The following is a 12,363-nucleotide window of genomic DNA, read 5'->3' as shown; positions in this document are numbered from 1 at the left end:
CCAGCAAAAGTAACTATGGGCTAATTCATTCATCCAGATTATAACAGGATATCCTTCATGTAGCTGTTCAAGAACTCTTCCACAGAGACTAGGAACAATGATCACTCAGATTTACCACGATAAATATGCACCTTCAATGGTCAGCTCAAGCATTCTTGACATATATAATTTCAAATCAGGATGTGATCAATGCATTCCAGCTATTGTTCCTTTCAATACCATATCCATCACCTTGCCCATCATGGGATCATTTCAGGTATGCCTCTGAACTTGAGAAGCTGTCGCAGGCAAATGATCTACTAGCAAAAAATAAAGATTATTAGCAAAACTAATTGGTGGCAATTGCTCAATAGGCAAAGGTAAGTGTGATAATGCATCAGCATTAGCATGGCATTCTGAATGATGTTACTTTATATCATAAGAATGTGCAGGTAACACCAGGGATCATCTTTGCAATTAACTTGCAGTTAATGATAGCATGCCTTTATAAGGCCAAAAAATAGTGGTTAAGGGTTAATAATCAGCCAATATGTGAAATGAAGACCATATAAATAATAATGAAACCATCATATGCCAAAATTATACTCAATGCTTCTTTTTCTAGCTGAGCATAGTTAGATTCAGCACTTGTCAGGGTAAGCAAAGCAAAAGCTATTGACCGTTCTTCTCCCAAATTCATAATATGTGAAACTACTGCCCCTACTCCATAAGGTGAATCGTCGCAAGCAAACAGTAATGGTAACATTGGAATAAAATGAACCAATACTTAATATTTTTGCAAGATATCTTTGACATCCTTTTAAGAGACTTTTGGTCTTTTAAGAGACTTTTGGATAAATACATGGGACTTAGTAAGATAGAGGGTTATAGGTAAACCTAGTAGGTAGGGATATGATTGGCACAACTTGTGGGCTGAAGGGCCTGTTTGTGCTGTAGTTTCTCTATGCTCTATGTTTTATGTTCTATCCTTGTATGCTTTTTCATATACTGTGGTCTAGTCCCATGATTGTTTCACACATAGTAAATTATGCAATGGCTTCAATAATGCAGCTAAGTTAGAAACAAATTTATATTAATAATTTATTAATCTTAGAAAGGACTCAAGTGCATCACATTTGTTGGATGTAGTGTTTCTAAAACAATGTCTACTTTTTTAAGTGCTTTATGTAGACCTTTGCTATTAACAACGTTCACCTGTAAATATACTTGTGAAAGATCAATCTTGCTGAATTTCTTCACACCTGATAGCCCAGCAAACAAATCTTAAATTAAAGAAAGTGGATATTGGACTCATTGTTGCTTTAAAATCACCACAAATACAAACTGAACCATTTGGGTTCATGACAGGTGTGATGGGTGAATCCCAGTCACTCATTGTAACCAGGTAGAACACATCAATTAACAAGTCATACTAATTCTTCTTCAACCTTGGATTAAATTGCACATGGCACCACTCTTGCTGTTTGACTTTTTGCTTGTCTATTCTGCTTTATCATGAGTTTCATTTGAACTCCCTTCCTTGAGCCAAGTATCTCTTTGAATACATTCTTATATTTATCCAGAATGCACTGTAGTTCTGTTTCTGCATTGACTGATCTTTTGATAGCACTCCAGTTAAGCTTTATCTTCACCAGCCATGATCTCCCAAATGGAGCTAGAAAATTGCCACGTTCCACATGGAAAAGCAACTCAACTGTTTGTCCACTCAACTCTATGTTGACCATAATGTAACGTTTTAATGGTATAATCTCACCAATGTATATCCTTAAAATCACAGTGGCTGGTTTTAAAGGATGGTGCTCCAGCTTTTGCTGGTATGTAGTCTCAGAAATTAAAGATATAGCAGCACCAATATCGATCTCCGTCCTAATATGTTTTCCACTTAACTCCTGAATCATCCAGAATTTATGCTGGCTAAGATGTTCAGTTAGAGCTCTTCATCATATTTTTGGACATTCTCTTCTTCACAGTCATAATTCTTTTCTTCCACATTATAAATTCTTTTTGTAAAATGCAACGTGTTCTTTTCCTTGTAAGTATCCAGGTTCTTCTTCTGAATATTCTGCTCAGGAGAAGCTTGTCTAGCCAAACAAACTTGTGCAATTTTGCCACAATTCTTGCATTGATTATCCAATTTGATTTATTATTATTATTATTATTATTATCCTTGCTCCAGCATTCACTTGCTGAGTGAATGATGGAGCATTTTGGCACATCTGTGACATGTTTGTTTGTCTTGACTTCTCATGGGCAATTCCCAATTTGTGGTTCCTCATTCCTGCACCCAAAATGTGAAGCCTCTTCAGCAACTATTTCCATTAACCATGTGATTTCTACTGTTATCTTTAAAGTCAAAGCATGTTCAGTGAGCAATCTTCTTTGGATAGCCTCATTTTGGAAACCACAAACTGGATGATCTTGAGAATCTTTTGATGACTCATCAGATTCACAATGTTGTGCCAGTTTTTTTAAAGATTGTCACAAAATGAGTCTTCCACTTGATTTCTTTAGCGGAACCTGAATTGGTTTATGATGATCAATGGCTTTGGAGAGTAATACCCTTCAAGGATCTTTATCAATACATTATAAGTTTTGGTTACTGGCTTTGCTGGATAAACCAAGTTCTGGAGCAAGTTAAAGGTTTTACTTATTCTACTGAGAAAAACTAGTCTGACCAACTCATTTGCAATGTTATTTGCTAATAAAAATCACTGAAAATGCTCTGCAAAGGAACTCCATGTTTCATTTTCTTTAATTGAAAGACCCAATGGACTTTGATTGACCCACCATTTCTCTTGCAGGCACAAGTGATGCAGGACTGTTCCATATATTTACTTTAGTTCACTGTCTTTCCAGTACTCCTCTTTTTACCCTGGAGACCATTGATTTGATGTGTTTTTGCTTTTTTTAATGGACTCAGCTGTACAGCAAAGCATCCACTTTTCAAATATGAAGGATACTGCCTAAAATCTCACCCTTTTCTGATCAGAAAACCTATTCTTTTAAAACCAGATAGAGAGCTTTTTCCTTTCTTGACCTTCCTTCACTGGCACTTTAACTTTAATTCTGTTGTTGCTTCTCTCCAAACTTCTAATATTTGAAGTGTGAGAACCCACAATAATTTTTTCTACCTTAGGATCTATTCTCAATGTTCTTAATGAAACAAAATTCTGAATCACCGTCAGTTTTTTTTCTGTAATGTGTGAGGAATATATTTATACCATGAATTTGGTGAAGGGAATGTTTTAAACTTCAGCTCCAATTATGCTGCCACTTTGTCTGCTTCAGGCAGCCTACCTACTGAGAATGTAGTTATTGAGGTACTTGTTTTCATCCGAGTTATTGCGGTTTTATTATTTTTTTGTGTTGTTCCCTGGAGTTTCAGAGTAGAGTTAAATTAGGTTGATTGACAAGAGCATGTCAAGTGCTAACAGGAGGATCTAGGTTTACAGAGGTAAAAAGCAGGCAAATTCTTTTGGATTTGCAAGGAGCAGCAGCTCTTCTCTTTGTCAAGATTGAAGTCTGAGACTGGCTAGAAAATAGGTATCTATTCCCGAAGTGTTCTGGAGGTTTGAAGGCTAGCAGCCCACATACCAACATGTAAGCCTGTTGTTTGCTAACTAATTTTGAAGATGAGTTTATGTCATGTGGTATATTGCTTAAATTGGAACTAATGGAGATAAACTAGCAGCTAAGAATTGAATCTTAACATGTTTAAGTAATTCAATTGGTAAAAGTTATGCTAATTCTTTTTGTTATAGTTAACTGTATTGTTAAATAAAGTTTGTTTTAATAAAAGCTTCCTAGTGGGTCAATAGAATGACACCTGGTGTGAAACATCTTACCCTCACACTAATGCCAAAATCAAAAATAATAGGGGTCTAGTCTAACTCCATAATACACATTGGAGTTTCTGGTCTGTTCATAAATATATAACAAATATGATATATAACAAATACCACTTGCTCTGTGGTATCTCTCCCCAAAGAGAAGGACAGCAGTGCTTGCATTGTCTCCTTTTGCTGTGACCCAGGCTGCAGGTCCTGTAGGAGGGATAGAAGAAGATTCTGTTTTGAGCTCACACAACTCAGTAGGGGCACCAGCACAACCAACCCCATAGATGATACCGGGCAATGAGTCATTGGGCAGTTGTCTTCTCCATGACCTTCATTTGAGGATCGAGCTATCAACTGCCACTGTTCTTCTCAGCTTCCAGTGCCATCATCACAAATTGGCTCCCACAATGGCACCAGCATAATATCATGTGGAGATGCCGGCGTTGGACTGGGGTAAGCACAGTAAGAAGTCTCACAACATCAGGTTAAAGTCCAACAAGTTTATTTGGTAGCACAAGCCACAAACTTTTGGAGTGCTGCCCCTTCATCAGGTAAGTGGGAGTTCTGTTCACAAACAGGGCAAATAAAAACACAAACTCAATTTATAAAATAGTGGTTGGAATGCAAGTCTTTACAGGTAATCAAGTCTTAAAGGTACAGACAATATGAGTGGAGAGAGGGTTAAGCACAGGTTAAAGAGATGTATATTGTCTCCAGCCAGGACAGCTAATGAGATTTTGCAAGCCCAGGCAAGTCGTGGGCATTACAGATAGTGTGACATGAACCCAAGATCCCGATTGAGGCCATCCTCATGTGTGTGGAACTTAGCTATCAGCTCATCAGGAACTTGGCCAAGTTCCGCACATATGAAGACGTACAGCTATACACCAATATATTGATGACATTTTCTTCCTTTGGACTCATGGCGAACAATCATTGAAACAACAACATGATGACATCCCATCCCATCATCAGACTCACCATGGACTACTCTCCGGAATCATCCCCCACGGACAAGCCTTTCGTATACACAAGATCTGCTCAGATGAGAAGGATCACAACAGACACTTCCAGATGCTGAAAGAGGCCCTCATAAGAACAGGATATGGCTTGACTCATCGATCCACAGTTCCGACATGCCACAAGGAAAAACCACACTGACCTCCTCAAAAGACAAACACGGGACATGGTGGACAGAGTATCCTTCATCGCCCAGTACTTCCCCGGAGCAGAGAGGCTACAGCATCTTCTCCGGAGCCTTCAGCATGTCATCAATGAAGACGAACATCTCACCAAGGCCATCCCCACACACCCACTTCTTGCCTTCAAACAACTGCACAATCTCAAACAGACCATTGTCCCCAGCAAACTACCCAGCCTTCAGGAGGACAATGATCACTCCGCCTCACAACCCTGCCACAGCAACCTCTGCAAGATGTACTGGATCATCAACACAGATGCCATCATCTCACATGAGAACACCATCCACCAGGTACACGGTACATACTCTTGTGACTCGGCCAATGTTGTCTATCTGATACGCTGCAGGAAAGGATGTCCTGAGGCATGGTGCATTGGGGAGACCATGCAGGCGATACGACAATGAATGAACGAACACCACTCGACAATCACCAGGCAGGAATGTTCCCTTCCAGTTGGGGAAAGCTTCAGCAGTCACGGGCATTCAGCGTTCTCCAAGGCGGCCTTCACGACACGCAACACAGAATCGCTGAGCAGAAACTAATAGCCAAGTTCCACAGACATGAGAATGGCCTCAACCGGGATCTTGGGTTCAGTCACGCTTTCTGTAACCCCTACGACTTGTCTGGTCTTGCAAAATCTCACTAACTGTCCTGGCTGGAGGTAATACACATCTCTTTAACCTGTGCTTAACCCTCTCTTCACTCACATTGTCTGTACCCTTAAGACTTGATTACCTGTAAAGACTTGCATTCCAATCATTAACTTGTAAATTGAGTTTGTATCTGTATGTGACCTGTTTGTGAACACAAGTCCTCACTCATGATGAAGGAGCCTGAGATTCCGAAAGCTAGTGCCAAATAAACCTGTTGGACTTTAACCTGCTGTTGTGAGACTTCTTACATGGAAATATATTGCCATTTCTTCGCAGTCGCTGGATCAAAAGCCTGGAATTTCCTCCCTAATGGCATTGTGGGTCAACCCACAGCACATGGACTACAGTGATTCAAAAAGGCAGCTCACCACCACTTTCTCAAGGGCAGCTAGGGATGGGCAATAAACGCTGGCCAGCCAGCAACACCCATGTCTCCTGAATGAATGAAAAGAAGAATTAAATAAGTCCTCCACGGTGTGCACTGCTCAGGGGGCAATAGAGAGGATTCAGGAGACACAGATAAGTACAACTCGGGGTTGGGAATGGTGGTCCCAGAATCGCCATTTTAGGGAGAGGAATTGGGAGGGGTTGTTACCTTCCCTTCATGTCGGGGCACCCCTTGCTTTAAAGAGATTATGAAGGCTGGTCTCCAGGCAGTGCCTTCCATGTCCTCCTTCCTAGATTCCTGTCCAGATTACAGCTGAGGGAATACCCTTCCTTACTTGGGACAGGCAAGAGGCTGGGAGGGACATAGCACTGCTATTCTCATACTCCACAAGGATGAGGTGCCAGGTGAGCCCGGTGGTTCTCCAAGGTTGGTGACAGGAACAGACAGGATGAAGGCTCAGGATGGGTGCACAAAGTGAAATTTATTGACAAACATCCAAAACAAAATGGTGACCTAGTTACACAAGTGCCAATATTCACTTGTACCCATTAAGTACCTACAGTTTGTTAATATTCCTGACCCTCCCACTACATCTAGGCGTATCCCCAGGATCCACAACTGAGGTTGAGGCAGCCTGCTAACTTCCACGCACTATTCCCTGAGATGGCCTTGGTGGGCGTCCCTTAGGGTGCCAGGACCTTGAGAGTCCAAACCTGCTTTTGGGCAGCACAGATGTTTAACTGCTTCCCTCTTTGGTATCTGGGGCTGGAGGTGCGTTGCTCACAGGGAGGGGGGTGTCAGATCAGCCAAAGCGACCATGCCCATCTGGTCCCTTTGGCTGGAAGGCCCTGGCTGTATTCCTGCCAATCTTCACTTCAGATTACTGGGGGCCCCTATGCTTTTCCAATGCATGGAGTGGCAGCTGGAGTAAGATCCAAAAGCTCCACCGTCCTCTGGTGCTTATTCTCGTGGATGCCCATCAGTGCCTGCACCATGCAGTTGAAGCCCTCCACCATGGTGTGGACATCTCCTACTTTGGAGTGCACGTCCTGCGTGAAGGTCTCCACTGTGGAAGCAAACCTTCAGTATTGGTCTCAGTGCACTATCTCCTTGGATAGAAGGTGATGGGACTCCTCCAATTGGCCTTGCACACCGGGAACGGGTGGTGTCATTCCCTTCCTGATACTCGTGACTTTGCCTTTGCAGTTCCAGCAGCTGCAGGATGAGCAGCCCAGGAGCACATCATCGGCAAGGGGCTCAGGAGAGTCCAGGGCTCTAGCACCCTTCCGACTGCCAGTTCCCTGGGATATCCCTACCTCCGCCTGCAGTGGATTTTCAGCTGTGAGGTGCTCCCTAGTGACTGACTCAGAAGCTTGCCTATGAGATAATCCCATTGAGATATGAATATCTGAACTGGTGCAGGTGACAGCTGTGATGCCTTTTCAGTGGTGGGATTGGAGAAGTTCTCCTCTGCCCTGCTAGAGTCCAGTGAGTCCAGGGGTCGTGAGGGTGGTCCTGCAACAGAAGAGATATGGCATCAGTGCATTACAGGGTTTATGGAGGGAACATGGTTACTCACTTGAGACCTGAGGAATGACAGTATATATGTTGAGGATACTCACATTTCTCTGCTGCCCCTATTTCACTAGCAGAATAGGTACATTTTTCCTTCTTTCCTGCCAGCTGGAGGACTTGTTCCTCAAAATGCACGAGGGTTCGGAGCTCAAGCATTACTCCAATTGGCTGCACCTGCTCATGTCTGCTGTGGTTGAGTTTGTCCTGTAATGACACAGATAGGGAGAGTCTAGGTTGACCATTAAAGATGGTGATGAGGTGTGGCAGGTGTGGGGCTTTTTTGGGAGCTGGAGTGTGAGGAGCCTAGCAGCTACTGGGGGAACATGGTGATTGTGGGAGGGTGCCTGGTGTTGGCAGAGGCCAAAGTGACTGAATGAGAGAAAGGGTTGTGAGTGCAAAGGCTTTTTGAGGGTTTCCAGTGGGAGACCGGGGATGGTTTGCTTACCCAGACTGAACGAAGAAGATCATTAATCTTCTTCCGACACTGCTGTCCTGTCTTTTTCTGGAGTACACTTGCGTTGACCAGGGCTGCCACTGAATCCCAGTGATCACTCTGCTGGAAGGCCATTTCTTGGAGCAGGGCTATAGGGTATCCCACCTCTGCGCCACTCCATCCAGCAATCTGGTGAGGGCCCCTTCTGTAAAGTGCGGTGCTAGCTTCTTGGCTGCCGTCCCTACAGTCATCATGGAACAAGTATTGGGGAACACTGGAGAACCGCTTATATGGAGCTCCCAGTGCTTTCAGCAGTTAAGTCGTTATGTGGCGGGCATAAAGGAATACAGCCATGAAATTTGTGAGAATAAAAATTAATACTAATGAGCCAAAAGATTTGGACCAAAAACACAACAGTGCCATTGGCGGGAAATGCTCCGTTTTTAATACCAAAACCAACACTGCCATTTTGTGGTAAGATTTCACCCCATTGTGTTATCATAAAAGAGAAAGCAAGTTGGGTGTATCCTGCAGCAGTGAACGCTAGTTTCAAATCCACATCACACTTTATTTCTCACCATATATTAAATTATTTACACCTTCAAGGCAGCTGATTGAACTGAGGCATCAGTCAATTAGCAAATCAGAAATTTGTATGATTCCAATTTACCATGAAATACTTCGCTTCTTTTTTGCTTCAGATTTTCAGCCTGACATTGACAAATTACTTCTGTGCTGGCTGAGATTGGAAATTAAAAGCATTTAGAGTTGCTCATGCATTTATGCTAATGAGAACCTCTGATATAATTTGCATGCCAAGCAGGACAATCTGAAACCTCATCAGTTTCAAAGCGTTTCTGTTTGATATGCAAATATGTTTCTTAAGAAAAATGCCATATTTGAAACAATGTAGAGTATAGGATTTTTTCGTCAAATGCCATACCATTTGGTATGTTTTTTTTAAAGCCATGTGTTAAGTCAGTTGTTCATGATTTCGAGGCTGAAGCCTCCGTTCATTAGCATCTTAGATGTTTATCAAAGCAATGATCCACTATCTGCCATGCAGCATTACCGTTTAGCTTCATTTTAAATTCACTAGAAAAGAACCCGAGGACAGATGAGTGGAGAGAAGTGTGTCCTGACAGCATGCTCCACAGACATACTCAAATTAATTCAATCCATACAGAAAAGAATTAATCAGTCTAGATGACTACAGACGTGCAGCTAGGACTTTGTTACTGCGTTTCATCTTGATTTAAAGCTGCACATATTGTTTTAACTGCAAATTTACAGTAGAGTGGTCCATCCACTCCAGAATTTACTGATTTGAAAAGGATAAAAGAAAACTCGTCTTTATATCTCATAATTTTAACAGATACTTGAGATGTGATACGATCCAGGATTTAATTTATGTGATGTTCTTAATAATTGAGTAAAAGTATTCTTACTTTAATATTCTCAGTAATACAGGTAATGTTTGAAATAGTAACTTTCTTCACTTAAATCTGCTTAAATTTATAATTAAGGTTAATATTAAGCTTATAGCAAAGTCAAAATATTTCTGAAAAAATTCTAGAAAGAGTAATGTGGTTATAAGGGTATGCAATTGCAAAAGAAAATGGGGCAATTTTTATAACACAGTTGTTTTTAAATTTTGCATTTATTATTTAGGCTTTCGTTCTCGATTTTGCTACCCTTCATAATACTTAAGGTAAAATATGCAATAAGAAACTCAGAGGGAAATCCCTACTTTTTTGACTGAGAGAATGTTTTGTGTTGTGAGGTGGGGAGGGGCAGAGGGTTTATATGGAATTGCATATGGCTTCAGACACTCTGGGTATCTGAACCATGATGTGGAGATCCAGCGTTGGACTGGGATAAGCAGAGTAAGAAGTCTCACTACACCAGGTTAAAGTCCAACAGGTTTATTTGGTAGCACAAGCTACTAGCTTTCGGAGTGCTGCCCCTTCAATCAGGTGAGTGGGATTTCAGTTCACAAAAACAAGGCATATAAAGACACAAACTCAATTTACAAAATAATGGTTGGAATGCAAATCTTTACATCAAGTCTTAAAGGTACAGACAATGCGAGTGGAGAGAAGGTTAAGTGCAGGTTAAAGAGATGTGTATGGTTTTCAGCCAGGACAGTTAGTGAGATTTTGCAAGCCGAGGCAAGTCATTGGGGTTACAGACAGTGTGACATGAATCCAAGATCCCAGTTGAGGCCGTCTGCATGTGTATGGAACTTGGCTATCAGTCTCTGCTCAGCGGCTTTGTATTGTGTGTTGTGAAGGCTGCTTTGGAGAACGCTTACCCGAAGATCAGAGGCCGAATGCCCGTGACCGCTGAAGTGTTCCCTAACAGGAAGAGAACACTCTTGCCTGGTGATTGTCGAGCGGTGTTTGTTCATCCATTGTCGTAGCATCTTCATGGTCTCCCCAGTATACCATGCCTCGGGACGTCCTTTCCTGCAACGTATCAGGTAGACAACATTGGCCGAGTTGCAAGTCTATGTACCATGTACCTGGTGGATGGTGTTCTCACGTGAGATGGTGGCATTTGTGTCGATGATACGGCATGTCTTGTAGAAGTTGCTGTGGTAGGGTTGTGTGGTGTTGTGGCCACTGTTCTCCTGAAGGCTGGGTAATTTGCTGCGAACAATGAACCATGTTGGTATGAACCCTTTGCAGACTTCCCTGTCAACTAAGTGAGCTGCTGCAGGCACCCTAGACACATCAGCTTCCTCTTCCACTTCCTCCTTGTTCTTGGATCCAGAGAAGTCAGCACCTTCCTCCTCTTGCAGCCCTATTCCTCTGCAGTGCCATTGTGCAAGACACGCCAGACCATTGCCATTCTCAACATTCTTGCTGCTGCATAGGGAATTTACACCCTCTCTTCCCCCAGTACAGTTAAAATCTTGTTCAAAGTATCAGTATAATTGTGGGTGATGTTTTGTAGTCTGGTCAATGGTGCTCAATGAATATACCAGTGACAAAGCGTTATTAATACCTAAGCGCACGCTGTTCTTTCATATCAGCAATGTATTTCTCCCCTCCGGAATATCTGTTCACCTGTGAACAAGGCCTTTGCCATCCATGAACTTATTGTGAATGATTGCATCGATATCAAGGTCTAAACAGAAACCTAACTGAGGGAAGGTGACATCTTCACCCTTAATGATGCCTTTCATCTGACTACATCATCTACCAATAGCCCCATCAAGATACTGATATCAAGATGTAAAACCTAATGCAAATCACAGCATTGCCTGGCACCCTAGTCCTCTGGCACTTTCTTCACCTTTGGGCATCTCACTCTGTTTCACTCCTCTTCACCTCTCTTCCAAATGGAATTCTGTACTGCCTTTGTAGATGTGATAAAAAAAAATTATCACCAGGTTTTCTTCATTGCTTTCCTCTCTCAACTTCTCATCTTCAGTGATTTCACCCTCTATGTTGTTATTAGGTTATCGATGTTTTTGAAACAGCCAGACATCTCAAAATCCAGTTGCACCAAGTCTCCACCATTTCTTGGGTTTTCCAGCCAAAACTGCAAGGGCTGAAGTTCTGCCTAACTCTAGAAAAGGAAATGTCATTTGGAGCTGAGAAAGACTCGTTATGGAAAGAGTTACTGTTTCCCTATATCTTTTGGTATGATGAATGAGATGAGGTGACAACAAAGAAGATGCTGTAACCAAGGCCTGCCTGCCGGTGGCAGATGGAGATAAAGATACTTGCACCCCTGGAGATTGGAATTTTAAGCAAATGCCTGGGTTGGATGACTTCCATATAGGTTCCATAGGTGTATTTGATGAGACAGCTTGAGTATCCCTCCATACCATATTATTTTCTCTCACACACCTCCAAAGAAAGATTCATATTTAGATAACAGTTTCCATGACCACTGGATACTCAAAGCATTTCACTGCCAGTGAAAGACTTTTGAAGTGTGGTCACTGTTGTGAAAGCGGAAACACAGCAACCAATTTCTGCACAGCAAACTCCCACAAACAGCAATGTGACAATGACTGGATAATTTTTCTTGAGATGTTGATTAAGTGACAAATATTGGCTCAAACACTGGGAATAGCTCCCTTGTTTTTCTCCAGAATAGGGCAAATCTTTTACATTCACCGGTGACGATAGATACAACCCAATTTTAATATCTCAACCAAAAGGCACTACCTCTATCAGTGTAGCGCTGCGTAAGCATTGGACTGGAGCTCCTGCTGTGATTTTTGTGCTCAACCCTTGGATTCGAGCTTGAATCTTATGAT

The 12,363-nt window shown here is 42.1% G+C and overlaps 1 protein-coding gene across 1 annotated transcript in view; it reads right to left on the bottom strand.

Annotated features, from left to right (window-relative positions):
• Positions 1-11,277, bottom strand: part of LOC145350707 (NADPH oxidase 3-like) — a 136,577-nt gene extending 125,300 nt beyond the window's left edge. Inside the window, exons 1-2 of the mRNA XM_080199912.1 lie at positions 11,159-11,277; positions 8,100-8,328 (exon numbers count right to left, since the gene is read on the bottom strand). Of these exons, the coding sequence (XP_080056038.1) occupies positions 8,100-8,328; positions 11,159-11,277 (348 nt within the window). The remainder of the gene's footprint in view (positions 1-8,099; positions 8,329-11,158) is intronic.
• Between the last annotated feature and the right edge of the window lie 1,086 nt (positions 11,278-12,363).

This window comes from Carcharhinus amblyrhynchos, chromosome 12, assembly GCF_965287045.1.
Source record: "Carcharhinus amblyrhynchos chromosome 12, sCarAmb.v2.hapA, whole genome shotgun sequence".
Taxonomy (NCBI): Eukaryota; Metazoa; Chordata; class Chondrichthyes; order Carcharhiniformes; family Carcharhinidae; genus Carcharhinus; species Carcharhinus amblyrhynchos.
Note: the sequence above shows the minus strand (reverse complement) of the source record. Positions and strands in the feature narration are given on the sequence as shown.